General features: G+C 29.2%; 1 protein-coding gene across 1 annotated transcript in view; it reads right to left on the reverse strand.

Moving 5' to 3' along the window:
- The window catches only part of LOC113551464 (protein trachealess), a 119,739-nt gene extending 99,585 nt beyond the window's left edge, over window positions 1–20,154 (reverse strand). Inside the window, exon 1 of the mRNA XM_026953716.1 lies at window positions 19,895–20,154. Coding sequence (XP_026809517.1) covers window positions 19,895–20,154 — 260 coding nt within the window. The remainder of the gene's footprint in view (window positions 1–19,894) is intronic.
- Window positions 20,155–22,096: the final 1,942 nt, after the last annotated feature.

A 22,096-nucleotide genomic window follows, 5' to 3' on the forward strand; every position in this document is an offset into this window, starting at 1 on the left:
GCAGATACTTTAAAACACTTGCCACCGCTGTAAACACGTGTCGCCGAGAAAATACTGAGTATAATATTTCCTATCTGTTTATGTGCATACATTTTGGGGTGGGTTATAGGCGATATTACACACACCCTGGCGCGCACACATATGTAGTGCGTTATCTCTTGAAAATCTCACGGGTGTCCAAACCAACGATTTATTTTTATTGCTCATCGATTACAATCTGCCGGCACCAACCGTAACAGGTTGCGCGATAACTCATATAATACACGATATTATTATACACCTACTATATCGATGTTAATCTCCACGACATCTTAATTCTTAATATTATTGCTGTTACCCGAAACATGTGTCAAACGCAACTTATATGGTAGGGTGAGGAAAATTCGACGCGACTTTGGAAATTAATTAGTAACATACCCGGGTCCACCACGTGTGCGTTATGGACCTTAACGATTGTTTTAATCGTTGTTTGAATGTCAGAGGGAGTTATTCCCCGTCGCTATTTCAACCACAAACACTATACGTATGTATTGAATGCAATAATCAAAAAAACAAAATAATAATAATAATAATAAAAATGGACACATGATGCGCTTTACACGAGGGACACAATATATATTACCATATTTTGAGTAAACCACAACAGTAAAAAAGGTTTGTTGACATTTAAGATTTAAATGTAATGATTAATGTTTGATGAACACTAAAACCATAAGATTCAAAAAGCAATAGTATTATATTGATTTGTAATAAAAATATTTAGAAATACAATCTTTAAACAAAATGTATCTCAATATCGAACCGATAAAAAAGAAATATGTCACAAAATGTAATTATAGATGATAGGTAAAATAGACTTAAATTTAGTTTGCACATTGGGTATACCATGGTAAGACGGTTAATGAATTACACAAAAAATATAGTTTCAAAAATAGAATTTTATTTAAATTTAATTACGATATACTTCCTGTTGAAAGGTAGGTAATACTCAGACTTTTTTAAATTATGAGAAGCGACGTATTTATTATTAGTATTAAATCTTGAAAGTCTTAATTTAAATTCTAATTTTGTAAACATAAATACTAACTTTAAACTTTAACGCAACCTAAAGTTTATTATAGTACTACATAGCACATACATAAAAAAAGCTGTAGAGTAACAGCACTCGACAATTATTACAATATCCTGTCCGTACTTATAACCATTTATGTTTGACAAATAAATACTACTTCGAACCAACATCGATAAAGTCGATTTTTCTTTATACTTTTACAACTATTTTCTCATCAAGTTAATTACCTGTGGGACTAATGTTGTATTATATAGTGGTATAAGCCTAATAAGGTTTTATAACTTTCCCAATAGCGAATAAGGATATTGGTGGTATGCATGTATAAAATCGGTAGGTACCACAGTTTATTCTCAATTCCTTAGAGGCTTTTCGACGAGTGTAAAAAAACCCTCAAGTCATTTTTTTTCAGCTTTAAAAATTAATCCCATTAAAGTGAAGACTTCGTTCTTATTGCACGGTAGGGTAAGTAGAGTGACGTCTTTTCTGTGCAGCCTGCGGTGTATATAATATATTCATGCGGTTTTCTCTTTCATAAGCACCTCTGATATTTTCGAAATATGCACTCCGCCGTCGCCCCCGGAGTGATTTGCATTACAGAAGAAAAACAATCTCAAGTAAATCCGATATGAGGGGTGTTAGATGAGCACACTGTTACTACCAACGAGTTTTAAAGCTCCAGCAAAGTGCAATTTCAGTGGAACAAGACAAAGCTACACATGTTTTGAATTTTCTTTGATTTATGGATATGTGTGTATAATATAAGGTGACACAAGAGTTATGTATATAGTTATTCATAAATACATAAATAATATTATAAAACAGCGTGACGTATCGATAATAAAACGTATTATTTAGAATTAAATGACAAACGTCCATATAAATATTATTGCGATGAACCTCACGACGTAGTAATGATCTATTTGTGAATCATTTTAAAACTAAGTGCACATACGACATATCATATATATATAATGTTAGTCAAGAAATAATAAAGATCGAAATATTTTTTTATCATTAATATATTTTTAAAAATATAAAATTATATTTTAAATTTTTTAGTTATATTATAAAATAAATTACTATAATTTAATTTAACAAAATAACTGAATCAAAATACTTGTTTTTTTCGAACCTATTTATATTTTTGTATGTTTTTTTTTTCATTTATGGACTTTTACCATTATATTTTAAAACTATATTTTGCAGAGGGTAGAAATAAAAGTAACGTTATTTTTTTTCACATGCTAATTTTATGTTCAATTTTATTATCTAATATTACCTTGTCTCGCACAAAACTTAAATCATAATACGTCCATTGGTTTATTTATTCGAATAAATCACGATGGAAAATGACAAAACATTTCGACCCTAAACCATCTGTTTGACTGTTTATTTATATACTATAAATACACGTACAGTATACATGATACACGATATTGGACATTGTATTAGCTACATTTTTTATTTATTTTTTTGAGTACAATAGAATCGGAGAAGAAAAATAAATGAAAAAAATATTTGATAATGTGTATCATGCGTGTATGGGTGTATAGTATAATGACAGCGATGTGTACGCGGCGTTTTGGTGGAGGTGGGTCCAAACACCTTCGTCGGAAACCACTGCAGCAGCGTCCAGCAGTCTGAAGCCAAAAATATGAAAGGAACAAAATGTAATTATCGGTTGTGGAGGACCGCAAATTACCCAGGACAGACGTATAGAAGTACTCACACATCGCACAATGGTGTAAATAATTATTACCGTACGTACAATCCGAATTTCCCACCTCTAGAATCGTGGATTATTGTAATCATTCGGACGAAGTCATTGTTTTTTTTTTTCGTTTTTTTTTCTTCCCTCCTCGGTCCGACATACGTGACGGTTCCCTTCATTACTCGTCGTGACCGATACGCAGGTGTACGATACGGAATTACCGATGTACGTTTTGGAGATAATAAATGCTCTTCTCTATTATACTTGCAGGTATTATAGGTGTACGTACATATAATATGCGCATATGTTTATACGATCGAACCAAATAATAGATGTGAGTGCCGTGAAAACAGTTTTCAAACATATTCCTACCATATTATATATTAATGACGATCAACGATCAGATATGCGTTTGCCCTTAAATATAAACTACAATTCTCTCTGTGGACAAATTTGATAATTTATATTTTTATACCCCGGGATGAATTTAATTGTATAACTATATTTTTTAAATATTCTTGAAATTGTTTTCCATCTAACTAAAAATATGCGGGAAATTATGCCTTTATTATGGAAATATTATATACAAATAATTTTTATACTCGGTAAGTTTTAGGTATCACATAAAATATCAGATAATAGAATATACCACCTATATAGGTTGTATAATATTAAAAAATAAGTTTGAAAATATTATCCTTTTAGAAGAAAAATACAAGCAATAAATAGTAAATCCATTATTGATCGCCAAAATCGATAATCTGAATAAGTCTTGAACTCTTAAAATTTATTTAAAAATTTAGTAATTTTATAGATACTATTAACCTGTAAATCAGTTTTATAATTTTCAATATTTATTATTTTCTATTACAATTAATTCATTGGCATTCTACTTTTTATAAGCTTTCGGTGGTATAACAAATACATCTAAAATGTTGATCGACACTTACTGAAATATTCTCACTTACATCGATAGTTGATAAGATATAACATAAGAATTCCTTAAAACTAACTACGGTCACTAATAGCGTATTAAAAAAATAATAACTGGTTTCGTAATTAATGTTTATACTTAAATAAACACAGACACTATAAATACCATAGGTATGAAATTTATTGTATGTCTAGAATTCGCGAAAAATACACTCCGATTTTCTAACTGCATATTGTATACTTTAGTTATTAAGAATCGTTCTGCGTAAAGTTACACGTTGTTTTAGGTCCTTAAAAACGTTATTTGGTCAATGGTCATCAAGAAAATTGATTTAATATTATCCTCAGAATTGAACCGTCAAGTCAGTTGTAAAAACGAAAATAAACGTATAAACATATAAACTTATAAGTACAAACTTCATAGAAACTAATTCACTTCGAAATGGTTAAAATGGTTAAACGATTATGTTGTTCTCTTCAGAAAATTATTATAATTTTTATAAATCATATTGTTACAAAAATTGTATTTAAGAACTTATCAAATGATATTTTTTACCGTAAGGAAATCGACCGTATACATTTATAAGTATTTCAAAACTAACAGCCTAGATGTCTATATATAATACATACTCATACGCGCGTACCTACATATATTTACACATATTAAGTTTTATTATAGCACTACAATAATACATTGTATAGAACTATAGCTATAGAATATGTTAAAATTATGTTAACTTAATGATTCTGTCACGCATCAACATAATATATCAGTATCAAAAATATTTTACACTATGTTTGTTCACTGCGAATTCGTATATCGTGATTATAATATTAATACATTATTACTATGCCATTGACAAACTATGGTACCTATTATAATACACGGTATGTATTACGCGCAAGCTTCAGTTAAATAACAAACATGACACATCACATATCAGTCAAGCAGTTGCACGCACGCGACCCGATGAATTGCATGTAGAATGCAAATTAGTATGCACACGGCACAGGTTTCAACTGTTTCAAGTTTCTATTTTGATTGGCTACCTATAGTATTGTTTTCATTATTAATATTTATGAATTAAAATACCGTCACATTATTGTAATATTTTCATAGTGTGCAAAACTTGGATTTCAATTTACATACATTTAAGATGACTTGTATCTGAAAGGAAGTCTTGTACAGAATTGAGGTTATAATTTTACTTTTATAAAATCAGCTCTTATAAATTAAGTAGATATATAATCATAATTGTGTATAGATTTATACGTGGACTGTTACTTATATTTAAATTAATTTTGACATTAAGAGGACTCTTCACCCGCATGTGTTTCTCCGTCTTATAAACGTACAACATGGTAAAAATCGTTTCACGTGGACAATGATCACTTATACTGTAGTCCAAGTTAAGCAAACAAATGGTAACAATACAAACAGGAGGTTTTAGTCTGTGCAACATCGTTTTTGTTTTTTCGATATCAAAACTACAAAAAAATTATTCAATTTTAAAAAACGAAATAATAATACATTTTGAAACGATAAAAATTCTTTTTCGTATTGGTGATATCAAAAAATTAAATTAAAAACGATGCTCCATTGTCCTTGCTCGCGTGAAACTGTTTTAACTATGTTGTAGGTTTATAAGAAGGAGACAACACATGCGGATGAAGCATCCTCTTCAGCAAAAGTTTATTATTAAAAACCCAATGGCTTAATTTTATAATTTAAAATCAAAACATTGAAATTACTCACGTAATCCTTAAAATATTTTCAAACTATTATTCGATATGTTTTATGTTATTCTGAATCATCAAAATATATAATATACTAATACTACCCATATGTAATTTATATATTATAATATATATGAATATATCTGTACCTACGTATAAATTCTATTTTGATGATTGCTTAAAAACAAATAGAAAATATTACGTTTAAATTATAAATCCAATTATATAATAATATCTTATATCACACACTGTCAGTAAATTAGTGTTATAAATCGAAAATATTTTATATTCAGAGTTATACATAATTGCGAATAGTAAAAGTTGTGTCCTCAGAAACGTAATTGTGGTGTACTTATATACCTATTTACAATTTACTACACTTATACATTTATTAACATAAATATTGAATATTATGATATATAAATTATTAGATTGTATTTAAATTATTTTTTATGTTACGACTAATGAGCGAACATTTTAAACATTGAGCAAATTTATTTTTAGTTGTGTATTAGCATATTTTATAGACTATACATTTTGGAATTGCAATAATTTTCATATAAAACTTTATACCGCCATAATTAATAAATTATTATCATCGAGTGTGTTATAGTTATTTTGAAATATTTTGTATTCGTATACGATGTACAACATACTGTATTTAATTTTTTTTATATTAGTCTTTACGTATAATATGCCATATTAATAAAACATATACACCGAATGCTGCTTATAAAAATTGGATTCAACAAAAGTTACGATGATTTGAAAAAGGTCATCGGACACAACTATTTTTTTCTATTTTACCTCTAATTTGTGTAACACAAATTTTTTAGTCACCCCGTATAATGTAACATCACGTTGTTACACGGGGTGATGGGAACATATTATTTTATTATATTAATATATTATACGTTATACACAATATACATAAAATGTAATATAAATTTGTCTGCCGTACATACATAATACGTATAACCTACGTTCTCCGGAGGACAATAATAATTACATGTAAGTCTTTCACTCGGTCATATATATTATGATAATATGATGTATACACCGCGGCAGAGGAGTCGAGAATTTGCAATAGCACTGATATTATACGGGACTGTCGACAACGGACGGACAAGCCCTATAAACAGACGCGTCTGCTTGGGACCAGTTTTCGAGTCTCGTTTTTCCGTAATGGTCTATTCGCTTCGCGTCTGGATAAAAAACCGTCGTGGTTACAATATGGCTATACATATATGTATACGAAACGCTATAAAACGCTACTTATCTTTTTTTTCTTTCTTATATTCTCTTATTTACCTCGAATTTTTCTTGCCTATTTTTTTCCCCCGGCTTACGACATCCCAAATAGGGCCTGATCGTGTTAATTATCTATATCTGAGGTACGGCCGGGAGTAATTAAAAATCCGTGACGCGACATAATTGAAATTGAATCGGATTAACAATGGCCAGACAACAGTCATCATACGCATTAGACACGAGTCCAATAAAGAATCGGCTGATAATCCTCAATTTTTTTTTATTTTTTTTTTTATTTAGTCTTTCGACGTCAGAAAAAAAAACGGAAAGAAGTATGCAATTTATGTAACATTACCATTTGTGGGACCCAAAAGCCTGTAGGCAATCGACATGTTAAAATAGTATTCAGAAAGAAATGTGAATGTTTTTTTTGTACTTTAAAATTTTTGAGGTCACCTAGTTCGACCATACAATGGGCTGAGACATATTTGTGTCTTCCTGACGCTTTGACGAACTGATATAGTGACAATAGTTTAAGATTAAAAATATATAGGACGAGTTTATTCGGTTCATAAACAGTCGTTAAAACTAACGCTTACAAATCCAGACAAATATTTCATTAAAATCGGAATTTGTAATTTTACACACTAAAACAACCTATACAGTAGGTAGGTATATATAGGTATGCCATTAAATTGTCATTTGTAAATGCGTAATAAAAAAAATAATTAGCCAATGTTATATGGCCATATAGTTATATAGGTACTGGTGGGTACTTCCATAAAATTTGTGTAGGAGTATAGACTTCTTTTTCTGATGGATAATATTTTTAAATATATACATATATCATTATATCAATAGTAAGTACCAATATAATTATTAGTTTATGTTAATGTTAATGTTAGTAAAAAAATATGATTTTTAAAATTGAAATTCAATGATAGCCATTTATTTATTTTATTATATTGTGATTGAATACAATTACAGTTGTTTTATATAAATGCTAATTTGTGTCCAAAAATAGATGTTAGGTGTGGTTTGACCCCTATGTTATTTTAATAAAAATGTGTTGTGCAAATGTTTGGAGGTAAATAATAACTGTATAAATGTGTAAACATTTTTAAAAACTTCTTCGTTTCATATATATATATATAGGTATATTCTAGAAATAATGTCAAATAAAATATGTTAATATTCGGCCGTCTTTTATTTTATTGCTATATTCTTTACAATTACATATTTATTCTGAAAACTAGACAAAGTTAGATAACAGTTAAAATAAAAAACCGATAGCGTGGAATCCGGAGGATAAGTTTGTACATTTCCAATGGCCATTCATAGGTTGAAAATATCAGGTAATGGTTTACGGTGTGTTAAACTGCATGTTAACGGTTCTTTCTAAGCCCTTATATGGGGTGTCTAATGTATCCGAGCAAAGGCCATTTTTGTTTTTAAGTATGGGATAAAATTTTAAGACCAAAAAGCTACTTCTTTGATATACAGTGGTTATCTTTTACATTACGTCTATGCCTGTAAATAGTTGCTTATTGTGTGTCCATTCGTTTAAATGTAAATATAATAGTATTAAAAAACGCGATTACGCGTAAATCAATATTTGAATCCCATAAAATGTTATCAAAAATCCTAGAACCATCAATGCACTATTTTTTTAGAAAAAATTTTGTTATTATTTTTTTTGTATAAATAAAAAATCATGAATTATTAAAAAAAAGACTTAAATGAATGTCCTTGATTAAAAAAGAAAAAAACGTTACTCTGTATATAGCCTGGCGAATTTGCCTGCGTAATTTAATAGCTACTAGTGTGAAGTAATTTATCGGCATTCGAAGACAATATTTTTATATTTTTAACATATGCCATTACGCGTACACGACTACTATGAAAGAATTAACCAACAAAACACGATAGTTACGTCTGGACACAAGATTTCAATTAAAACGAACATGATGCCTACTGCATCAGTCTGTATATATGTGCCATTTATGTTTGTGATAATGAGTTAGATTTATGATATATACATATCCAAGAAACATTTTGTTTCATATGTACTTACTTATTATATTGAACAACGAGTCAGTTTTTTAACAATTTATTCTTGAAGGTAATATATATTTTATATCTATTTATTTATTTTTTACATTCGTCAGCAACTAAAATAAAAAATGTCTACGATTTTATTTTAATAAGACGTTTTTTTCACCTATCTACATTATATGATCACAGTTCAAGGTATAATTGTCATACATAGATCCAATAAAAACGAATAAAAAATACTATTTTTGAACAACTGTTTCTTAAGAAGCTATGTACAAATCATTCTCTACAATTATTTAAGTAAATATACCTTCTTCGTTATGTAATAAAAGCTTAAGCTTGTCACGAACTGTACTTAACCGTATACCGTAAAAGCTATCAAATGGCAATCAATAAAAAAAAAATAGACAGATATTTGAGTGGTAAAATATATCAAAATTAAAAATTATACCTATTACCTGCCTGTTTTAGATTGTATGTTAATTTATTTTAGAATTTGATCTAAATTTTATTAACAATAATTATAATATTAATTAATCATTGAGATTTAGTTTTTGTAATGTATTCGATTATAATGTAAAATATATTATAAATACCTATTTATTAGAACTGGTTTTAAATATAATTTTCAATAATTTATTCATAATACTATGTAAGATAATCGTTTTATTATTCACTAATAGAATCATTATAACTAATTATTATTATTATGAAAAAAGAATTTAATTTATCTTCCGGTTTATATTTTAAGTAAAACAAAAAAGTTGTTTTTGCGTATTATAAACTATTATGTCACAAGTGTGATTCGAGTTTTTTTTTAATGAACGCTCAAGTACTATCTTTTGTTACAAGATGTATAAATGATTTATTTGGCATATTATAATTAGGTAGGTACAATAGGTGCATACACATTTTAAATTATAGTAGGTACCTAACTAAATATTTAAAACTAATAATCCTCATTATTGTTATTAAAATAAATAATTATCGTATCAAAAAAATGTAATGATATTTATTTTCATAGATGCATATCTATTATTATTTTTTTTATATTTTTAATTATTGTAATTTTATTAATATAATTACTAATTTGTATTACTGTTACTCAAAATAAATTATTATGTTTTTTTGACATTGGAAATCAGTAATGGACATTTAATTATTTTATTTTATTATTATTGAGTACATGGTAGCAGTTAAATTTTTATAAAATGTATAATAGTTATGTAAAATAATGGTATACTATAATATGAGTGGCTACATACATTTATATTCTGATATCGCCAAACCCACAACCGTTTTAGATGAGTGTGACGTAAATATTACGTGTTGCTCTACGATAAGCCACAAATTGATAACTTTAACATATTATATAGGTATGTATATAATCATGAAAAGAAAAAAAATAATATACTAATAATTGAAAAAAATTGTCAATATTATGGCGATGCACACACATCTTTGGTGGGTTCCATCACCAACCGTTTTATTATTGAAATGTCGACGGGGACTTTGAAGAATTTGAAGTGGCAATGGTCGTTGTTCATTTCGCTTCAATAAATCAAAGACTTTTGTCCATATAACACTCATATATATGCGCATCGAAGGGCGTAAGTCCGTCTAGTATCGGGTGACAATACGGCTTTCGGTCGTATCTCCCCCCCCCGCACAGCGCCATTCCATCCACCACCGTCGTTTCATACGTTTATATATATATATTTAAAAAGCTTTTCGTTGTAATGCCCGCGCGGAAAAGCTGCGGATGATTTGTGTGGAATTCGTGTCGGGTTTATTAGAGTCGACCGTCCCCTTTAACCCGGCGCTGGGCCGACTGTGTTCCAGCTGACTTTCGACAATCACCCGTGCACCATACACGCACATTCATCCCCACGCCGTCGTCGCCGTCGCTCAAATATTATTTACGACGTCTAATAATAATCCCCACGACGACGCTCCCGCACGTCTCTTGTGTGTCCTGTATTCCTTTTCCCGACGCCCAAATTGCTCCGGATTAATAAAACACTATACCGCACTAATAGTCCTAACGAAAACTATAGGTACACCACTGCATATATATATATATATATATTATATTATCTGCGGTCGTGTGTAGGGTTGTGCGTCGTATACAGAATATAACGCTATGTCGAAAAATACAACGATGTCCAATACTTTTGAGAATATATTGTATAATATTGTAAAATATATGAGATATTTTGATTATGATAATAAATTGTCATGTTTATATTGAAACGAATTAATATTCATGCTTTTAATACGTCTCGTTTCATTATAATGCAATAGACACTGACGATGAGATGTATTATTTTGTTTGTATGAACATTATAACATTATATTATGACAAAATATAATAATGTGATCGAAGTAATATAAATGTAATAACAATTTCATAAAGATCTTATATTTAATTTGTATTTGCACTGAGGTGATGTCCCGTCGTGTCCACGATGAGTTATAGTAAAATTAGATATTTAATTTTATTGAAAAATTAATAAATAGTAATATTATAATATTTCAATATTATCGTGTATAGGTAAGTACTTGCATATAAAGTTACAAAATGATAATGTTTATTTTTATCAAAAATTTGTTAAATAGCTTAATAAAATAGGTACATTGTAATTTTGAATCGTGTTTTGTTCATTGTTTTTTTTTTTTCTGAATTTGAGTAAAAGTATATTACATTGCAGAAAGCGTTACGATAAAAATTACAAGGTTATTATGTTACTTCTAAATTATAGTACGGACGTTATATATCCGCAGTAGCTGAACCGGTAATCGAGTGCCTATACTTACCACTGAATAAAACGTACCTATATGTGGTATATTCGTATTTATTTTGTTTTTATCAGATACATCATAATAGTGACTTACTATTTCTCTCTTTCTCTCTCTCTCTCTCTCTTTTAAAAAAAATATTACCAGATATATAATATTCGGCATTTCTCTTTCTGTTTTAATGTGAATCTCATGATAATTATTTTGTCACACGATATCTACAGGATAGGCCAGTCTATAATAATTCATACCACTCAATGTACCCCCATCGTTTCAAAAAACGTCAAGTATACCTATTTTAAGTCTAAAGGAAAATAAAAAAACAAAACTGTGACACTTTATTCTCAACAGGTACCGAGTACCGGTGCAATATAAATTTTCAGTTTATACCGAAAAAAAGAAAAGACTAAGCGATAACTGGTGGTAATAATAATATCATCATTGTTATTACCTTACCAGCCACGGTTGATCATCAGATAAAGACAAAAGGGGAAAAAGTCCACGATTTTAACCGATTATAGGTTTATTTATTTATATGTTATAGATTATATCTAGATTCTAAGCTCAATGAATATGTCAACACGAGTTGCGTTATATAAAAAAAAGCATTTAAAAATATAGTTATATACTATAGTGTAGATATTACACGTGTTTGATCTCAGACTATAGAGTCGTTAAATTATATCCCAAATCTAGTGGCTATAACAATAATTGCCATTTTATTCAAATATACAGTTAGACATATAGTACTTATGTGTAATGTTTATGTGTAAATACATGTTATATACAATATACATATTATTATATTTATATATTTAAAAAAAAAATAGGGTTGCCGGATTGAGAAGATTGAAGCTCGTAATTAGTTGCGAATCACTATGGGATTTAGACGAACAATATTAATGTATAAAGCATTTTCATACTTATTATACAATAATATATTATTTACACAATACAAGTATGTAATACACCTAACCTTATGAAGAATTTTGCCATATTTTAATATTGTGATAGTACACGGACACGGAGCTCATTATACACTAAGCGTATTATATTATAAGCTTACCTACTTATTAACCTAAGATTACATATTTTTTTTAAAGAAATATCTAAATTTATTTTTTATTGGTTAAATAAGAATTAAATAAAAAAAATTTTTATTTAAGATGAATGATATGTGTTAATGAAATCTAACGATTGAAAAATAAAACCATACCATTATTATCTATTATATTATTAGTATTTTTCTTTCTATATATTTTTGGAAACAAATATCGTAAAAATTTGCAGCTATATAGTATATATATATACATTATAGTGCCAAAATGGTATTACATACCAATTATGTTTACTAATATATAATGTGTGCCGTAAAAATGATCAAGTGTGTTTTCGAGTTTATACTTGCTTTTAAAGTTATTAAATTTATTTCAGAATATCTATAATTTTAATTAACTAAAAAAAATTTATTATTGAGATGTATTATAATATAATATATACATAAATAATGTACAAGATAAATTTAATCGAATAATTTCGTTAATAACTATCATAGATGGAACATCCTAACCAAAATAATATACGCAACCATCATGATGTTAATGGTTGGTGATTTCTACAAACTGTGTTTGGAAAAAGTACTCATTATAATATTATCCATTTGTGCACCCTGTATAGACCGCACTACGCGTTACACGTCTTATAGACTATACACCCACAGACAACGGCCCCATATGAACGAATGAACGATTTACGACGAACGCAATGTCTCTACATTTTCAGTCGATCTAACATATTATTCATATAACCGAGTTTATTGAATCGGTTTTCATTGAACAATGACCGTTTCCAATACGGAGAGGAACCTCGAGTTTTGACTCTAATGTAGTCAATTATTGGTATTTGTAAAGACATCGGATCTATGTGTGTGTGTGTATATATTTTTTATGTTTCTTTTTTGTTTTTGTTTTTGTTTTTTCATTCTTATTCCTTTAGCTGCGTTTCCGTTTGTGAATGAGAGTGCTCGGCTCGCTGCTGCAGGAACAAAGAGCACATAAATATGCTGGAATGTGGAGCGACTACCTGTCAACGAGCAAAGCTTGTCAATCTTTAGCGTGTATATAGCGACAGTGGTAGCACGAGTCCAAAAATAATAATTTTTCTCTGCGCCTAGACAAGATAGAATAAACATAGAAGGAAATACTTTTTAGACATTTTTAGACGCGTAAACTGTGAAGAAATAGCCATTCAGATAATTATACCAATACGGCTTTTACATAAATTTAATAATTTATAATACGTGCTGTTTTACTTTATAGTATATGCCTACTTACGTAAAAAAAAAAATAATATAATTAAAAAAAATTATCATCGATTATAATACTAAAAATTCACGCTAAAATATTATCTATACCATTACAAATTAAATATACATATCTAATAAATTGTTATCCTAAATCATCAACTGACTTGTGACTTGTCTACTTATTCGGGTAAAATATTTGATTATTGTTTAGCGATTTTAATTACAATAAATCTTAATTATTCCAAATTTACCGACGTTAAATTTAATTGAGGTTGTATTCATAGTCAATGATGGATTATAAATTATATATACATATTTATATCGAATGAAGAAGAAAAGATTATTACCTTTTCACAATTATACAATCAAGTACATTGTATTATCAGATATAACCTCATATTCTGCTATAGTTTAATTCATAGACATATAATATGTCTATGGTTTAATTAAACATTTTCATTGACGTATTTTAAAGGAGAAGGCGCTTTTTCTTTAAAATATGGTATAATCATTATTGGTAATTAAATATAATTAGATAAGTGTCAGTCCATATATTAACACTATAATATTTTCATATTTATTATTAAAAACTATATATTTACACTATCATATCATTTCCAAATGTATTTAATCAAATCGCTGACTGTTCATTACTTCAATTTATACATTATATAATATGTGCATGGTTGAAGATATAAATTAATTGTTTGATTCATTTTTATAATTGACACATTTATTATATAATATTATTGAATAATTTTAATAATTTACAATTGTGTCCATGTGCAGTATTATATATACATTATTTAATACTTACATTGAAAAAAATCTATGATTTTGATAGAGGTTACATAAATCTCATATAACAAACCCAAATCCCCTATTTTATTTTTATTTTATAACGAATTTGGTATACTTTAACTTTCAGTAAATACACCCTAAACCCATATTACAAACCACAATGACATATGTATCATATACATATATATTTATTTAAAAAAAAAACATAATAACTTCGATTCGAATAAGAAAAGCATATTCCAATATCCCTTCGAAGGTCATCAAGGACATTAGAGCGACCGCAACCCAATAATTTTGATACTTTTTTATGTTCCTTTGCTCCCACATTGGTTTGTAATGAGAAAATACTCACCAGCCCTATTACCTAGTAGGCGGTTCCTTGTATATCGTCTACATATTGCTTTTAGGTGATATTATGATTATAAAAAAATAATTATTAGTTTTTTCCTATCTATTATTATGTGATATGACGTTTTTACGGTGCAGTGTATGTAATATTTTGAAGTTATGATATAAAAATAAACCGGTTTACGTTTAAATTAAATACATATGTAGACAAATTAACTAGACAGCGTCTAATAAGTGTTCTACATGAACTATGGTGTAGTATGTACGAGGCAAATAATTCTTGTAATTTTTATATAAATCTTCAATTTATTTTATTTTTAGTCAATTTTTTTAGTTATATGCTATTATGTATTTCTCGAAATTTTTTATTAATTAATTTAAACTTAATTTCTCTTATCTCATTTTCCGTTCCTAGTGTTCCTATGTAAGTGGTATGTACGTCATACCATAATATCTGATGTGCATCAATTGAATGTAAACATTTTCGTGAACACAAATTTAACAGAAATACGTATTGATATAAAGTTAACAAAAATTAAATAAAAACAGTGATTAAACATTAAAACCATATTTATAATAACACAAAAAACACTATTGTTATATACTCTTGCAATAATTAGAAACTGTCGACAATATTATTATACTTTAGAAATGATCATCTGTTACATTTTGATTAAATCAACTAAACATATTTTTTTGTTTTAAATTACCACAATTTATTTTATTTCAATTACAATCAATTACATTAATGTGTTATTAATTTATAATATTGCTTGATATATAGCTTATATTTTAATATTTAATTATTGTCATATCATTTTTATACATGTTCGGTCTGAAGATCCGTACACTTTCAATAAACTATTTACCAACATATGAGAGGCTTAAGTGGCTATAGGTATATTATAATATAATACATCGTGGCCGTTGTATTCGATCGTTCAATTTATGTAATTTTTTTCATGTGAATAATTTTCAATTCCGTTATTAATTTTATAAACAATATAATATGATTGACATAGGAAAATGTATTATTTATAATATTTTAGCATCAGTTATTGTTGATAGTTAATAAGATATACAATTCTGTGATTATAGAGCCGTTAATATTTTTTTTTTTTATGAGAATTCCAAGTCATCATTATCAATAGGTATTTAGATTTCTTATTCACAGTGATTTTATTAACTATCATTTCATATATGAATGTTAAGACGTGTTTACTTATTAGTAATGTCTATTTGAACGTCATACAATATTACAATATGATTATGGGCAACGTATATAACCAGTATTAAATATACAATAAACAAGAGGCGTAACTATAGACTATATTATAGTAGCTATTAAGCAACAAAGGACAATTTAAGGGTTGAATGAATTTAAAAGGCTTAGGTATATAAAAAAAAGAACGTCGTGTTTTATATAGGTAACAAAAAAATGTTAAACAAAATTAAGTCAAATAATATAATATGATATACGTACACAATGTGTACTGCACATATAATACAATCTATAAATTACCAACAATATACACGGGAACCACAATAAAATTAATTTTTGTTTGAATTGCAATATATTTATGCACGCGATTATTTTTTTTAAATATTAAACTAATTATGACTGAGCACTTTCTCTACTAATTACCTATACATTCTATCAATTGCATATGTAGGTAATATGCCAATTACACAATTTAAACAGAGAATTGTTTAAACCGTGGATTTGAAGAATGTTTAAGGATATAGAAATATGTATTAAGTAAAATTCAATATAATAGACTAAAACTAAACGCATTGTTATAAAGTATAATATTATTACATAAAACTAATAACATTTTCGTTCTAACCAAAATCTAAAACAAACAATTAACTTTTCTCTGAACATAGTTTTAAATTATTTTATCTGCTTATTAACTGTATATCTAATGTTACTAATCAGAACACTGTTTTTGGATTCTAAAGAAACAACACGAATCAAAAAAGTTTGTATTTCACATCGTATAATCGATAGGAATAATAAATAGGTACCTAAAGTTAAATCGGATGAATTTTATACCATTTCTTTGCAAAAATCTGGAATAATATATAATCGTATTCATATTTAATCATTGGTTTGTTATTGTTAAGTAATTATTAATATTTAAATAATGTCTATCTAATATTATGATATAGATTTATAAAATCCAACTTATAAACGTACGTAATATTAAGTATAAGTAATAAATAGATTTAATATTATGCCTATAATAATTTGACGGTTATTCCGAATTTTTTGACGAACAAGGTTTATTTAATTTAAAATAGAATAGTATTACAAATCAATCGTTTTTGCCTAAATGCTTCAGTGAAAGACAATCAAAAACGGTCACTTAAATACTTATTACCCGTATCGTTATAGTATGTTATATAATAATATGTAGTGTGGATGCCGGTAATTTTATTATATTTTTGTTCATTTGTTGGCTTGTTACAAGCTGATACGAACTATGTATTGTTAACGTTTTACGGAAGAGTTTTATTTGTTAATATTAAGCAGAGAAGGAGGCTTATTATTTTTAACTTTGGGTTTGCAGGACTCTATTCTATGTAACAACTAAATCCTAGTGATGCCCTATAAAACCATGTCAAATTAAATTCCCGTCATTATAAAAATATTTATACTCGTCACACATACAAAAATGTGTAATTTAATTTCTAGATCAGAGGTTCCCAAACAGTAGTACGCAAAGATACTACTATTATAGTGGTACGCGAAAGGCCACTTAATGCCCTGCGTGGTATGGATTTTACTACCTATCTCAGGGGAGTAAAAAATTATAGTGAAATGAGTACTCATCTTTTAGTTTTACCTTTAGTCTTGAAAAATATATTTTTGTCCAATACATTTAAATCGATATACCTAAATGTATTTATTTATTATTTACAGAACACGTACATAATCTCGTGTATTCGAATAATTGAAAATTAAAAACTATTACAATTTAATATAGGTGATTATACTATTATACTCAGAGATGGTTAAATATTTGGTGCTAACAAAAAATATATACATCCTTGCATTTAAAATATTAATTACTGACTTTCAACTAATATCTGGGACTTTTATGAAACGTTAACCATCATACAAAAGTATGTATTTAAGTGAAACCAATTATAGGCAAAATCGAGTTTTCATTATTAGTAATCAATTGTTGTAGCGTGAAACTTGATGGCCCTAGAATCTATATGAGGCGGAGGCAACTTTAAACACAGAAATTAGTGTTATTGGAAAGTAACTTTTCGAGCCTTTATCTGATTAATGCAAAATCATTATTATTATTTTTTATTTTCTTAGTGTAATAAAACTCTTTTGGCTTCTCCGACTTGGACATACCTGAAGACCTCTGCCTAAATTCGTCACTGCCGTTAGTTATAAATACATCTATCGGTCTAATCGACATGTTAAAATGCACAATATTGTTTGGAATAATTTTGGATAACACAATGATGACACTACTAGATACTTATTAAAATTATAATAAATAGTTCTTTATTATTAAATTAATGTATCTACATACATTTTCATTTTTTTTTTATTAAATGTATAACAATCGATATATATTCATTATTGTATATTTTTATACAATTTAAGTAGTCACTATAGTTGTATACTTGTACTAAATAAAATTGATTTTAAACAATTTAAATTAAATTACCCACAGCTATTATTTAACGCAGTTGATCTATCAACGCTGGAAATTACCAAGTGCAACTGGTGTATCATCGAATTAAACATTTTTAACACAATCGATTTACTAATTTAGTATGAAAATGTAATTTTAAGCGTAAATGTTAAACTTCCTTACAGCTTTTTTACACTTAACTTACTAAATTTTATAGTTGTAAGTATCTTTTTTAGTAGGTACCTATATAAACTACATTTTAATTTTTATTATTTAGAGTAGGTAAATAATCGTTTTGTACGTATATTTTGTGTATAAATATAGCTGAAAATATAAAATATTACAGCCCAATTTCAGGTTTACCTAACATTTTAATATTCTAGATAATATTTATTTTTAATATTTTTTGCATTTTGCTTATTATTTGTCTAATAATGTTAGTTTATTTCTTGTATTTTTACCGTTTAATTATTTATTTTTTGAAAAAATATTACAAAATACTCAATTAAACTTATTCTCACATTATAAACGTACCTATATATATATTTGTAAAACTTTATTTTCGATAGCCAACCATAAAAATGAAATAATCATGGAAATAAAACGGTCATAGAATGTTTTTTATAGTAATTACTAATTTGTATATAAATATTTATAATAATATACAAACTAATTATTGTAAATCTGATTTAGTAAACACAGTGTGTAATATTATATATTTCACGTGCTTTGTAAGTTTAATATATTATAATTGAAGTATGAATTATTAATGCAAACATCATATAATACAACGATAATCAATAGCTAATAGTATGATATTTGATACTGTGTACCTAGTCGAAATATAACAGACTACGATATTATGAACCTACCTATTTGTAGGATAGTATATATATATATATATATATATAAGAATCGTTAACAGATACGTTTATTACCGCAATTTGTATTATGACCGCAGCAGTACCTACTACTATATAGATTATACCGTGATTATAATACCAGTGAGACTCGCTGTCGGAGGTCGGAAAAGTGGTACACCTAAACCAAAGTTTATGGGTTTCGGAACCCGAGAGCCTTATTTAAATAACTATTTTAGAAACCTGCAAATCCTAAACTGGAACCCACGTTATTGTTATTCTAGGAACCGAAACGTTAATATTGCGGAATACCGTATAAAGCGGTGTAACGATAATATAAACTGCAGTATATGGACCTACCTATAGTACGGAAAGGGCTGTGGCACGTGCAGATCCATCGGCGTGTGGGTGGGATGAGCAGGGTGAAAACCGTTGGCGGCGGCGGCGGCGGCTACCGCGGCGGCGGGGTGCAGATGATTGTGGTGGTGGTGGAGGTGGTGGTGATCTGCGTCGGCGGGACGATGATGATGGTGATGATGGTGGTGGTGCCCGAGTACCGCGGCGGCAGCCCACGGAGACGCACCGCCGCCACCTCCGCCACCGTCGAGCTCGACGTGCATGGTGGTGCCCCGCGCGGAATAATATTATTCGAACGATATACTATTATTGTGATGTATGGTAATATCGTACCGGTCGAGGAAAAATATGCAAAAATAAATGACGACACTCGTCGATAGTCGCGATGTACGTAATATTATATCACCAAACACGATGACATCGACGGCGGGCCATAGCGTTTTGCCTCGCGAAGACGGTGCACGGCAACCGATAATGTACGGACATTAAAACACTGAAAAAAATAAATGCGACAATAACGGGACGCGAACAAATATCAAACCCGAAAACGCACTGTGCCGTACGATGTGATGGTCGTCTTGTGACGCATTCGAACACGGGTGTGCAGTGCTTGGAAAAGGCCGATCGGGATGCGAGCGCACCGGCGGCGGAAAAACCGACGTGACTGGGGATCACGGCAATAGAAATAATATTATTATTTAATCACGACGACGACGACGACGGCGCGAGAAACGAACGCGCGTACGGACGGACCACGGGCGGACAGACAGACGGACCGGTGCAGCTGGTACACGGTCGGCAGCGACGCGTCATTGATAAACGGCCGTGTGCCGGTGGCCGGCTCGCGTATAGTACGTACCGCGTATCTGCGACCCGATGGGCGTTCACCGACGGTCCACCACCACCGCGTACCGTCGCTCCGCCTTCATTGCCGAACGCCCAGCACGTAACAATAATAATAATATAATAATAGCGTTATTACATTACGTAATGTTATTATTATTACTATTCCTAGGTATACCGATTATATTATTTTACTGTGCCCACGAGTCGCGAGTGTCTGTTGCAGTTTACCTGTTGTGCATCGTCGTCGTCTGCACTCCGCACACTCGTCGTCATCGTCGTTTTGGGCATAACGTTTTTCGAGCGGACGGCATAATAACATATTTATGATTTTGTGATGACAATATTAATTTATCACAGTCTTTTTGGTGGGTGGCTCGTGTGGCGGAGACGCGCAAGACGAATAAAATATGTATCGCATTAACGTTATCGTTACCGTGTTTATCTGCACACGCCAACTGCCACGGCGTTTTTACTCGCCGACCATTAATTGCATTAAATTGGTTACATAGGTAATATCACTATATGCTCTTACAATAATTACACCTGCACGCCGTAATGCGCGTGCGCGGTACGATTTGCATTGGGCTTAAGCTGTATCCACCCGGCGGGCGGGACCAAATGAATATTATAATATATCTACACGTCACGTTGGTAGGTACCGACAACAGATAAGCCATTTAATTGTTTATGAAAATAATATTATTAACACATACCTAAATAATATTATATTATTACTATCATTGCGTACGGCCAACACGGCGCGGAAACCTCAAGTATGCTTTCGAGACCGCACTGCCCATTACCATAAAATGAAAAAAAAACTATGTACACTGTACACGAGTTTGGACCGTTTGGTCTTAATTTGTCAAATAATAGTGTTAAAACGATATCATAATAATATAATGGTATACGTGCTGAAAAATTAATTGCTTTTAATCGGTAAGTAACCGAAACCGTCTACTGAAATAATGTTATTCCATGTACTATAGGTACTTATAAATCATTCGAAAATATACTAGTAGGCATTATGAAACATAATATATATTGAATAAATAGACGTACTAATACTTTGTCTATTGATCGTTCCGTCAATTTACTAAAAATGCCGCGTAGCATCGTTCAAAATTCACATATACCTGTTGTTATAATTTTAGTACATATGTAACTTGAATAAAATTCAAATGCATAGATGATGGATAAATAGGTCAATGCAATTTAAATATTCTGTACGTTATTTTTTTTTTTTAACAAGCTAAAAGAATAATAATAAAATATGATTCGTATGATTTACATTTTAATTACCTAATCATCTATTACCATAATGTTATTTAAAAATACCTTTTTTTTATTTTACTAAAA

The sequence above is a fragment of the Rhopalosiphum maidis genome, chromosome 2, assembly GCF_003676215.2.
Source record: "Rhopalosiphum maidis isolate BTI-1 chromosome 2, ASM367621v3, whole genome shotgun sequence".
Taxonomy (NCBI): Eukaryota; Metazoa; Arthropoda; class Insecta; order Hemiptera; family Aphididae; genus Rhopalosiphum; species Rhopalosiphum maidis.